The sequence below is a fragment of the Chelonia mydas genome, chromosome 24, assembly GCF_015237465.2.
Source record: "Chelonia mydas isolate rCheMyd1 chromosome 24, rCheMyd1.pri.v2, whole genome shotgun sequence".
Classification (NCBI taxonomy): Eukaryota; Metazoa; Chordata; order Testudines; family Cheloniidae; genus Chelonia; species Chelonia mydas.
In genome coordinates, this window is record NC_051264.2 from 17,117,831 (window position 1) to 17,129,804 (window position 11,974).

An 11,974-nucleotide genomic window follows, 5' to 3' on the forward strand; every position below is an offset into this window, starting at 1 on the left:
TCCGTCTCTCTCTCTTCTGCACTCCCTCCGTTCTCTTCTCTCTCTGCCCGTCTCTTCCAAATTCGCTCCATTTCTCGGTCTCACCTGCTCGTCTCCTTCTGGGGCTGTCCCATTACCTCTGCCAGGCTGACTTGCTCGCTGGCCCGTCTCCCCCCAGTCACTCCCGCCCGCCCTTTCGCAGCGACTCTCGTCCCCCTCCTTCCTTCCTTCCTTCCTTTCCCACCCCCTCGATTTCTCCAGCTCTCTCTTTTCCTCTGCCCCCCCTTTCCGCTCCGTGCCCCCTGCCCGCCCGCCTAGGGGTTGTGGCCCCCTGCCCCGGTGTCAGGCTGGCTGCGTGCTGGTTGCTGAAGCGCCAGCGATGGGGGCCAGCCGGGGGGCCCCTCGCCCCCTGCCTGCCCGTGCCCCCCTACGCCCAGGAGATGGGAGTCAAGCAGAACGCCCCCGAAGCCACCGTCCTGCCGGTGCCGGGGGCGCCGGGCGAGAACCTGCGGCGGCTGCGGCTGCGGAAGAGGCTCCTGAAGGCCGAGGGGCGGCTGGCGGGCTGGGGCCTGGCCCTGGCGCTCGGGGGCATCCTGCTCATGGTGCTCCACACGGAGCTGGCCTGGTTCGGGGGCTGCAAGGTAGGAGGGTGCCCCTCAGCCCGACCCACAACCCCCCCACCCCCCGCTTCCCCGCCCCCGGCCCTGCCGGTGCCCCTCACTCCCGACCTGCAGCCCCTGCCAGCCCAGCCCCGGATCCACCCCCCGGCCCTGCCGGTGCCCCTCACTCCCGACCCGCAGCCCCCTGCCAGCCCAGCTCTGAGTCCACCCCCCAGCTCTGCCAGTGCCCCTCACTCCCGACCCGCAGCCCCCTGCCAGCCCAGCCCCGGGTCCACCCCCAGCTCTGCCGGTGCCCCTCACTCCCGACCCGCAGCCCCCTGCCAGCCCAGCCCTGGACCCCCCCAACCAGCCCTGCCGGTGCCCCTCACGCCCACCCGCAGCCCCCTGCCAGCCCAGCCCTGGGTCCACCCCCCGGCCCTGCCGGTGCCCCTCACTCCCGACCCGCAGCCCCCTGCCATCCCAGCCCTGGACCCACCCCCCAGCTCTGCCGGTGCCCCTCACTCCCGACCCGCAGCCCCCTGCCAGCCCAGCCCCGGGTCCACCCCCAGCTCTGCCGGTGCCCCTCTCGCCCGACCCACAGCCCCCTGCCAGCCCAGCCCCGGGTCCACCCCCCAGCCCTGCCGGTGCCCCTCACTCCCGACCCGCAGCCCCCTGCCAGCCCAGCCCCGGGTCCACCCCCCAGCTCTGCCGGTGCCCCTCACTCCCGACCCGCAGCCCCTGCCAGCCCAGCCCCGGGTCCACCCCCCAAGTCTGCCGGTGCCCCTCACTCCCGACCCGCAGCCCCTGCCAGCCCAGCCCCGGGTCCACCCCCCAGCTCTGCCGGTGCCCCTCTCGCCCGACCTGCAACCCCATCCCGGAACTAGCTGCCACATGCTGGAATTCGGTGCCTGGTGGCAGCAGCCCTGGGCTGCAGAAACTTAATTATCCAAATCATTTATTTAACCAGCCATCAGCCATGGGCCGTTAGACGGGTGGGAGTGGGGGTGGGAGTGTCGGGGGGGGGGCTGGGAGCCAGAACTCCAGGGTTCTATCTCTGGATCTGGGAGGGGAGTGGGTTCTAGTGGGTTAGAGCAGGGGGAGGGGCGGGGAGCCTGGACTCCTGGGTTCTCATCTCGTCCCTTGTCGTGGAACCCAGGAGTCCTGACTCCCTGCTCTGGAATCTCGGGGGGCGGGGAGGAGGGGGTTGGCTAACTGCTGTGACTCTCCGGGGGCCAGTGGACCCTCCCAGTGATTACACGTGGGCTCAGCCTGGCTCGGTGTCTGGAGCGGGCCCCTGGATCCGTTCTGGGCCCTCTCCCAGAACCCTCCCTTCTGTGGGCATGTCTGGGCAGGAACCCGGAGCTGTGGAAAAACAATTTGTGCTGCAGGGGGGCAGGGTGGGGGCTCTCCTCTGGCAGGCAGAGCTGGCCCCAAAGCCCCAGCATGGGGCTGGGGGGGGGCACGCTGTGCCGCAGGGAGTGCGGTGGGGGATTCAGTGGGGAAACCGAGGCACGAAGCAGCGATCATTTTGATGTCTTTCTGGGCACCAGCTCCCGGTGCAGAGCTTGGTCATCCTGCTCCCGCTCTTGGCACCATCCAGCCCCATTTGCAAGAAGCCGCCAAGACTGGCTGCTCCGATTGTTCCCAACACAATCGCGCCCTTCACCGGGCGGGGGGTGTTGATTCTGGGCCAATGACAGGATAAATATTGATCAGGGCGGTGGAGGTGGCAACTTCTCACATGGAAGGAGATCGATCAATCACTGCACAGGGCGTGGGGGAGGGTGATCTGGGGGTTAGAGAGGGGGGGCTGGGAGCCAGGACTCCTGGGTTCTCTCCCTGGATCTGGGAGGGGAGTGGGATTTGTGGCTAGAGCAGGGGGCTGGGAGTCCGGACTCCTGGGTTCTATCAGGGCTGGACGCTGGGTTCCCTGCACCCGCCTCTCTCAGAGCGGCCTGGCCCGCGCCCTGCCCCCTTCTCCATGGCGAATTCCCACCTTCCTCCCGGCCTCGCTCCAAACCTTCCACCTGCCCCAGCAGCGCCGTGTTTGCTCAGGGTGGGGCTGCGATCTGGGCTGGGCTGGAGGCAGTCACTTGCCGTCTGCCAGCAGAGCCGGGGAGGCGGGGGGACTAGGCCGGGGGGGAGGGGACGATCCCCACCCCGCTCCCCCTTGGGGCCTGGCTGTGGCATCGGCCTTGGCTGGCGGCCGCTTTCCTGGGTCAATTACAAAGGACAATGAGAGTTTGCAGTGAGAGCTTCAGGGCACGGGGGTCAAACGCCCCAGAGCCACCCACCCGGGCTGGGGCGGGAATGGGGCTCGGGGCCTCTCCCCTCTAGGGGCCCCCGTCCAGCCCCAGGGCAGAGACTGGCTGGCTTAGGGGGCTGGGGAATGGGGCACGGGACGTTTCCCCTCTAGGGAGCGCTGGCCCCCCATCCAGCCCCAGGGCAGGGCCTGGCTGGCTCAGGGGGTTTCACCCCCCTTTTCTCTCCCCCCCTCAGTGGTTTGCGTATCTGTTCCTGGTGAAATGCCTCCTCTCGCTCTCCACCGCCGCCCTGCTGGGCCTCATCCTCGCCTTCCACGTCAAGGAGATCCAGGTAAGGCGCCTCCCCGCAAACGTCGGCCAGCCCAGGGTCCTACGAACCTCCCCCCGCCCGCCCACCGCCAGGCTGGCCCCTGATTCCCCCCACCCCCGAGAAGGCTCCTCTGCAGTGGGTGGGGTGGGGGTACATTCGGGGTTCCCCTCTTTGGGACTGAAGCTCCCCCCAGCTGTTCTGGGCTCTTGGATCTAAAGTGGCCACCTCCTTATCAGCTCTTCCCAAGTCAAATTGGATCCCGGGAGTCCTGGCTCTGCCCCCCACCCCCCACGTATACCCTCTAACCACTAGACCCCACTCCCCTCCCAGAGCCGGGGAAAGAACCCAGGAGTCCTGGCTCCCAGCCCCCCACTCCAACCCCCCCAAACCGGTGACAGAAAACGCACATTGACTAAATTTTTCCATCTTCGGTTGGGGGCAGATTCCATCTAATCTCCCCAGATCAGGCTGAGTCTGGGCTTTTCTAGCTGCTGGTGGGTGACGGGGTTGTGGGTTGGGTGTTCATGTCCCCGCTGCACGCACACATACACACTCTCTCTCTCACACACGCATACAGAGACACAGAGATACACACACACACAAAGACAAACGCACACAGACGCACACAGAGACAGACACAGAGACCCACACACAGAGATACACAGACACACGGACACACACACACAGAGACACACATACACACATATAGACACACACAGATGCACACAGAGACACACAGATACACAGACACACACAGGGACACACATACACAGACTCACACACACAGATACACAGACGCACACAGGGACACACACCTGCACAGAGACACACACACAGATACACAGACGCACACAGGGACACACACCCGCACACAGACTCACACACACAGATACACACCCGCACACAGGGACACACACCCGCACACAGACACACACAGGGACACACACCCGCACACAGACACACACACCCGCACACAGACTCACACACACAGATACACAGACGCACACAGGGACACACACCCACACACAGACTCACACACACAGATACACAGACGCACACAGGGACACACACCTGCACACAGACACACACACAGATACACAGACGCACACAGGGACACACACCCACACACAGACACACACAGATACACAGATGCACACAGGGACACACACCCACACACAGACTCACACACACAGATACACAGACGCACACAGGGACACACACCTGCACACAGACACACACACAGATACACAGACGCACACAGGGACACACACCCACACACAGACTCACACACACAGATACACAGACACACACAGGGACACACACCCACACACAGACTCACACACACAGATACACAGACACACACGCGGTGTTGGTGTCACACCCGGGCGGGCTCATGGCCCGCGGGGCGGAAATGGGAGGCTGATCTTGCGCGGGTGGAAGTTTCCCGCCCCAGGTTCTTGGGGCGGGTGAGCGAAGGGATCCCGGCTGTGAGTCACCCGCACACGCCTCTTGGCCCAGACAGACACGTGCACACGCACGGAGCAGGGCTCAGCCCCCCCCCCCACACACACCCACACCCCGGTCCAGCCACTCCCGGGCCCCTCTAGGGGGAGAGTAGCTCTGGGTCTCCCTGCCTCTGCCCTGATGGCCCCTTGTGGGGCAGGGCAGTGGGGGGCCGTGCCTGGCCCCTACCTGCAGCAGCTGGTTGCGGGGCTGAGCTCCCCACAGCCCCCCAGGGGCCGGGGGTGGCGGCGGGGGGGTTGCTCCATTGAACTGAGGATCCTCCCCTAGGCAGGGACAAATCCCAGAGAGGGAAAGAAAGATGGAGAAAGTGAAAACGAAAGAGAGAAATCGGGACAGAGAGAGAGGGGTGAAGTCAGGACTCCTGGGTTCTCTCCCCAGCTCCGGGAGGGGAGTGGGGTCTGGTGGGTTAGAGCCGGGGGGCTGGGAGCCCGGACTCCTGGGTTCCATGCGCTCCCCCTCGTCTCTCCCCCCACAGCTCTTCATGCTGGACAACTCGCTCCAAGACTGGCGCATCGCGGTGAGCGGCCCCAAGCTGGGCCTGATCCTGCTGGAGCTGCTGGTCTGCTCCCTGCACCCCTTCCCCACCGGGGACCCCCCCTGCCTGGCCCCCGACCTGGGCCCCCCGCCGCCCTTCCTGCCGGGGGCCGAGGTGCCCCTGTCGCTGCTGATGTTCCTGCGGCTGTACCTGGTGCCGCGGGCCGCCCTGCTGCAGAGCCGGGTGCTGGGGGACGCCTCGTACCGGACCATCGGCTCCCTCAACCAGATCCGCTTCCAGCACCCCTTCGTCCTGCGGCTGCTGGTCAACGGCCAGCCGGGCCGGGTGCTGCTGGTGCTCACCCTGGGGCTCTGGCTCACCGCCTCCTGGGTGCTGTCCGTCTGCGAGAGGTGCGGGCCGGGCGCGGGGCAGCCCCGGGGCAGGCTGGGACAGCGGCCCGCTCCGCGGCCCAAGTGGACGGTGGGAAAGTGGTCCAGGGGCCCGAAGCCCATCGTGGGAAAGTGGCCAACTTGGGGCCCAAGTGCACCATGGGAAAGCAGGTTAATTTAGGCCCAGGTGCATCATGGGAAAGCATCCCTTGGGCCAAGGTGCATCATGGGAAAGCATCCATTGGGCCAAGGTGCATCATGGGAAAGAGTCCAAAGGCCCAGGGGCATCGTAGGGAAGCGGGCTACTTAAGGCCAGGTGCATCATGGGAAAGCGGCCGAAGGCCCAGCTGCATGGTGGGAAAGGGGCCAAGCGGCCAGGTGCATTGTGGGTTGCGGGGCTGCCGCTGTAGGCCCAAGGGCATGCTGGGAAAGCCGCCAGGCAGAAGGCCCAGGGGCATTGTGGGGGCAGGGGAGGGGGCAGGGCAGGCTCAGTGGGGGGGTCTCTGACGCTGTCTCTGTGCCCCCCGCGCCGTAGGGAGAACGGAGCAGGGCACCTGGAGGGGACGCTGTGGGTGATCCCCATCACCTTCCTCACCATCGGCTACGGGGACGTGGTGCCAGTGACGGTGTGTGGCCGGATGGTCTGTCTGTGCACCGGCATCATGGTAAGGGCCCTGACCCCCAGCACCGCGCCCCCCCCCCCCCCGTGCCACCCTGGGGTCAGTCCGCCGTTCCCGCCCCCCTGCAGCACAGCGCCCCCTGGGGCTGCCATGGGGCCAGGCCCTCTTCCGCAACACAGCGCCCCCTAGTGCTTCCCTGGGGCCAGCCCCCCCTGCAGCACAGCGCCCCCTAGTGCTGCCATGGGGCCAGCCCCTCTCCCGCAGCACAGCGCCCCCTAATGCTTCCCTGGGGCCAGCCCCCCCTGCAGCACAGCACCCCCTAGTGCCACCCTGGGGCCAGCCCCCGTTCCCGCAGCACAGCGCCCCCTAATGCTTCCCTGGGGCCAGCCCCCCTTGCAGCACAGTGCCCCCTAGTGCCACCCTGGGGCCAGCCCCTGTTCCCGCCCCCCTGCAGCACAGCGCCCCCTCGTGCTGCCATGGGGCCAGCCGCTCCCCCGCAGCACAGCGCCCCCTAGTGCCACCCTGGGGCGAGCCCCTCCCCCCCACAGCACAGTGCCCCCTAAGGCTGCCATGGGGCCAGCCCCTCCCCTGCAGCACAGCACCCCCTAGTGCCACCCTGGGGCCAGCCCCCGTTCCCGCAGCACAGCGCCCCCTAATGCTTCCCTGGGGCCAGCCCCCCTTGCAGCACAGTGCCCCCTAGTGCCACCCTGGGGCCAGCCCCTGTTCCCGCCCCCCTGCAGCACAGCGCCCCCTCGTGCTGCCATGGGGCCAGCCCCTCCCCCCCCCCGCAGCACAGCGCCCCCTAGTGCCACCCTGGGGCACTGCCTGGCTAATCACATGCCCCGTCTCTGCCGCAGGGCGTTGGCTGCACGGCGCTGCTGGTGGCCGTGGCAGCCGACAAACTGGAGTTCAGCCGGGCGGAGAGACACGTTCACAACTTCATGCTGGACACACAGTGCACCAAAGAGGTGGGGCAGAACCCAGGCGTCCGGGCCCCCAGCCTCTAACCACCAGACCCCACTGCCCTCCCAGAGCTGGGATAGAACCCAGGGGTCCGGGCTCCCAGCCCCGCCCCGCCCCCGCTCTGACCTGGCTGTTTTACAAACGTCCTTCTGCGGACGGGGACGGGAAACGCTCCCGGCTCTCTGGGCTGACCCGGTGCCTGCTGGGGGGGAGGGGGCAGGGCCCCCCGTGCCATCCCGCCCCACAGCCAGGCCCTGACCCCCCCGCCCCCCGGCATGGTAGGGCTTGGCTGGGCCCCCGTGGGCTGGTTGGCCTGCACAGGCTAAGTTGACACAGGGGCATTGTGAGAAAGTGGCCAAGCCCTGGAAATCCAGGTGCATTGTGGGACAGGGGAAAAGTAAGACCCGGTGCACTGTGGGAAAGTACCCATCTTCCAAGATCCAGTGCATTGTGGGATGGGGAAATATTAAGGCTCCAGGTGCATTGAAGTGGCCAAGCCCCGGAGATTCAGGTGCATTGTGGGACAGGGGACGAGTAACACCTGGTGCATTGTGGGAAAGTACCCATCCTCCAAGATCCAGGTGCATTGTGGGATGGGGAAATATTAAGGCTCCAGGTGTATTGAAGTGGCCAAGCCCCAGAGATTCAGGTGCATTGTGGGACAGGGGACGAGTAACACCTGGTGCATTGTGGGAAAGTACCCATCCTCCAAGATCCAGTGCATTGTGGGATGGGGAAATATTAAGGCTCCAGGTGCATTGAAGTGGCCAAGCCCCAGAGATTCAGGTGCATTGTGGGACAGGGGATGAGTAACACCTGGTGCATTGTGGGAAAGTACCCATCCTCCAAGATCCAGTGCATTGTGGGATGGGGAAATATTAAGGCTCCAGGTGCATTGAGGTGGCCAAGCCCCAGAGATTCAGGTGCATTGTGGGACAGGGGATGAGTAACACCTGGTGCATTGTGGGAAAGTACCCATCCTCCAAGATCCAGTGCATTGTGGGATGGGGGAATACTAAGGCCCCAGGTGCATGGTGGGAAAGTGCCCAACCCTGTAGCCCAGGGGCATTGTGGGAAGCATAGGGAGGAACCTCAGAGTCCAGGTGCTTTGTGCCCCTCCCCATCCCACCCTAAGAGCCCAGCCCATGGGCCCCAGGTTGGGGCAGGGCCCAGCTGCCTCGGTGCATTGTGGGAAGGACCCTGACTGGTCTCCGTCCCCCCCAGATGAAGAACTCGGCCGCGAACGTCCTGCAGGCGGCTTGGCTCTTCCACAAGCACAGCACGGCCAGGGCCGGGCGCCGGGCCCGGACACATCACAGGCGCTTGCTGGCGGCCATCCACAGGTGAGTGACAGCGCCCGGACGCCTGGGTCCGCTCCCGGCCTCTGGAGGGTGGGGGTGGTGGGATCTAGTGGTTAGAGCACAGGGCTGGGAGCCAGGACTCCTGGGTTCTCTCCCCAGCTCTGGGAGGGGAGAGGGGAGCCCAGGGCTGGGCTGGCAGGGGGCTTGGGGTCGGGAGCGAGGGGCCCCGGCTGAGCTCGTTCTCCGGTTCTGCAGGTTCCGGGAGGTCCGGGTTCGGCACCGGAAGCTCCGAGACCAGGTTAACGCCTTGGTGGACGTGTCGCAGGTGAGTCTTGGCCGCACGTCCCAGCGGAGGGGAGTCTTCGATCTGGGGATCGCTCAAACCCCGGGCCCCAGCCTGGCTTCCCCCTCCCAGGGGCCCTAAGGAACCCAGCGCCACACAGCCCCCTGCTCGGGGACAATAAGGTAGAAACTGTAGGGACTGAGCCAGGATGGGGGGCTGGGAGCCAGGACTCCTGGGTTCTCTCCCTGGCTCTGGGAAGAGAGTGGGGTCCAGTGGGTTAGAGCAGGGGGCGAGGGGGCTGGGGGCTAGGACTCCTGGGTTCTCTCCCTGGCTGTGGGGGAGGGGGGAGTGGGGTCCAGTGGGTTAGAGCGGCTGCGGGGTGGGGGGGACTGGGAACCAGAACTCCTGGGTTCTCTCCCCGGCTCTGGGGGGGGAGTGAGGTCCAGTGGGTTAGAGCCAGGGCGCTGCGGGTCGGGAGTGAGGGGCACCGGCTGAGCGGGCTGTGGGGCGCTGCTGCCCTCCAGGGGCTACACGTCCTCCCCCCGCCGGAGGCTCACCCTCAGAAGGGGCGTCTGACCCTTGGCCGCTCTCCCACGATGCCCCGGGGTTTTGTCCGCTCCCCCCCAGGTGCAGACGATTCTCTGCGACCTCAGCACCGGGCTCAGCACCTCCCAGCGCGGCCTGGAGAAGCGAATCGACGCCCTGGACCAGAAGCTGGACGCGCTGACGCGGCTGGTGACGGCCGCCCTGGAGGACAGACAACCGCAGGAGCCGTGGCTGCTCCAGCCCCAGGACACCCAGACAGGTGGGCCCCGTGCCCCCCACTCCCGACCCGCAGCCCCTGCCAGCCCCCCCAGCGCTGCCGGAGCCCTCACTCCCGACCCGCAGCCCCCTGCCAGCCCAGCCCTGGGCTCCCCCCCACCAGCCCTGCCAGTGCCCCCCACTCCCGACCCGCAGCCCCTGCCAGCCCCCCCAGCGCTGCCGGAGCCCCCCACTCCCGACCCGCAGCCCCCTGCCAGCCCAGCCCTGAGCCAGTGCCCCCCACTCCCGACCCACAGCCCCCTGCCAGCCCAGCACTGAGCTACTGCCCACCCTCCCCACCCTGCCAGTGCCCCTCACTCCCGACCTGCAGCCCCCTCCCAGCCCAGTCCTGGGCTCTCCCCCCACCAGCCCTGCCGGTGCCCCTCACTCCTGACCTGCAGCCCCCTGCCAGCCCAGCCCTGAGCTCCCCCCACACCAGGTCTGCCTGTGAATTCACAAGCCCCCCTTTTCCTCCCCACCCCTTAGTGTGTGTGGGGGGAGAGGGTGGGGCTGGGGTGTGAAATGTAAATGGCCGGGACCCTCGTTTTGGTTCCCTCTGGGGCGAGTTTAACCTCTGGCTCCGTTTCTCTCTGCTCCGCAGGCCGGTGAGGAGGGGTTGTCCCGGCGTTGGAGCCCAGACCCTGGTCCAGCGGGCGCCTGCCCCATAGAGGCCTGCAGGGACTCAGCCCTGTGTAGGACTGAAGGAGACACCACTTGTGGGGCTGGGAATGGGTGGACAACAGCGCTACCTGGTGGCCGCAGCCCGGAACCGCGGTTCCAAAGTGCAAGAGGGTTACACGCCCGCAGGGGGGCTGTCAGCTCTGCGACGTGCCGGGGGGTGAAACACGGTGGGCACACGCCGTACTGGGGGGGATCCCCACTGGGGAATGATCCATGCACGGGCCCACGCTTTGCGGCAGGACACCCCAGCTGTGAGCGGGCGTGCGAAGACCCAGGCTGCAGAAGATGGCAAGGCACGTGCTTTGCACCAGTAGATGTGATTGTGAACAGGCGTGCGAGGGTCCCAGGATGTGAGTCAGGGAAGACACGCGCTTTGCACAAGGGGCTCTGGGCTTGTGAAGGCTTCAGGGCGTGAGACACGGCAAGCCCACACTGTGCACAAGGGTGAGCAGTGAATGTGAGCTGTTGTGCAGAAGAGCCAAGCTGTGAAACACGCTCAGCCTGTGCTTTGCCCCAGGGGCACCGTGAGTGTGAACAGGCATGTGAGGGTTGCTGGCTGTGAAACACGGCAGACGCATGTTTTGCACCAGGGGCTCTGGTATGCGAGGGACCCAGTGTGCGAGACTTTGCTTTGCACAAGAGGCTTTGGGATTGTGAGCAGCCGTGCGAGCCCCTAGAAACGTGAAACACAGAGCACATGGGAGTCGTAACAGGTGGTGGCCCAGTGTGCAGGGGGGCTGAGTGTGAAAGACAGCGGGTCCCCTCTTTAGACAAGACTGCGCACGCTCACACCAGGTGCCCAGGAGGCAGACCACAGAGGACACGACCCTCAACCGGGGCAAATGGCTGTACGTACAGCACCAGGCACGCCCAAGGCCAGTTCTTGTTGCTGACCAGCCTGGAGCACCATGAAATACCCAGGCTGGAACGGCCCCTTGAGCATGGGGTTTAACGTGGGGGACGCTGGTGCCTTGCACATTTCAGCCAAGAAACAAACCCGGGGCCTCAGCCCATTGTGGGCACTAGGGCCCTCCCGGTTCCCCCTCCTGCCCCAGACTGAGGGCACGAACCCAGGCATCCTGGCCAAACCCAGCTCCCGTGATTCCCTAAACTCCCCGCTGCAGTTGCAGTTCTCCCTCACGCGCTGTCCTAAACCCCCGGAGGTGGCTGCATCATCACCGAGGGGTCCCTGTGTAAACAGCCCCTGCCCCACCCCAGAGGTGGCCACATCTCAGCGCCGGGCAAGGGGTGCCTGTCTAGCCATTTGGGCTCAGGGTCAGGAACATCTCAGGCAAGTGGCGGGGGGGGGTCAGGAACTGGAATCCCCTAAATTAACAGGGGGTCCCCATGACATGACAGTCCCAGCGGGGTTAGATGCAGGGTGTGAATTACCCCGCAGAGGTGGCGGGAGGAGTTTCATGGCCATCAGCTCTCCGGGGCAGGGACCAGCTTTGGGGTTGCAGTTTGTCCAGTGCCTGGCATCTGGGGGTGGGGGGCTGGGGCACCCCCACAGTCCCCTGAATGCCCAGCCATGCTGCCGTACAGCGCCTGGCACATGGGGCCCTGGGGTGCCGGATGCCCAGCCATGGTGCCGTACAGCGCCTGGCGCACTGGCTCACGGCAGTCTGATGGTCACAGACACAGCTGCTGCATTGGAAATAAAAGCCATCTGCCCACCTGCCTGCCTCGGCCTCTCTTCCTTCTGAGCTCGGCTGCCCTGGGTCCAAAAATCTCCGCCCCCCCCCCCCAGCTGTCCCCTTCCCCACACCACCCCGCATCACAGGG

General features: G+C 66.0%; 1 protein-coding gene across 1 annotated transcript; it reads left to right on the forward strand.

Moving 5' to 3' along the window:
• Window positions 1–419: 419 nt before the first annotated feature.
• KCNN4 (potassium calcium-activated channel subfamily N member 4) lies at window positions 420–11,867 on the forward strand. Its single transcript, XM_037883279.2, has 9 exons — window positions 420–620; window positions 3,078–3,173; window positions 5,152–5,561; window positions 6,076–6,205; window positions 7,018–7,128; window positions 8,348–8,466; window positions 8,680–8,749; window positions 9,335–9,512; window positions 10,110–11,867. The coding sequence occupies exons 1-9, from the start codon at window positions 420–422 to the stop codon at window positions 10,115–10,117; spliced, it is 1,323 nt and encodes a 440-aa protein (XP_037739207.1). The 3' UTR covers window positions 10,118–11,867.
• Window positions 11,868–11,974: the final 107 nt, after the last annotated feature.

Excerpts from the sequence above, each read along its gene's own strand:
- KCNN4 (XM_037883279.2), top strand. The coding sequence starts at position 420 with ATGGGAGTCAAGCAGAACGCCCCCGAAGCCACCGTCCTGCCGGTGCCG. Across the intron at positions 8,467-8,679 it reads TTGCTGGCGGCCATCCACAG|GTTCCGGGAGGTCCGGGTTC; the intron begins GTGAGTGACAGC and ends CCGGTTCTGCAG. Across the intron at positions 8,750-9,334 it reads CCTTGGTGGACGTGTCGCAG|GTGCAGACGATTCTCTGCGA; the intron begins GTGAGTCTTGGC and ends GCTCCCCCCCAG.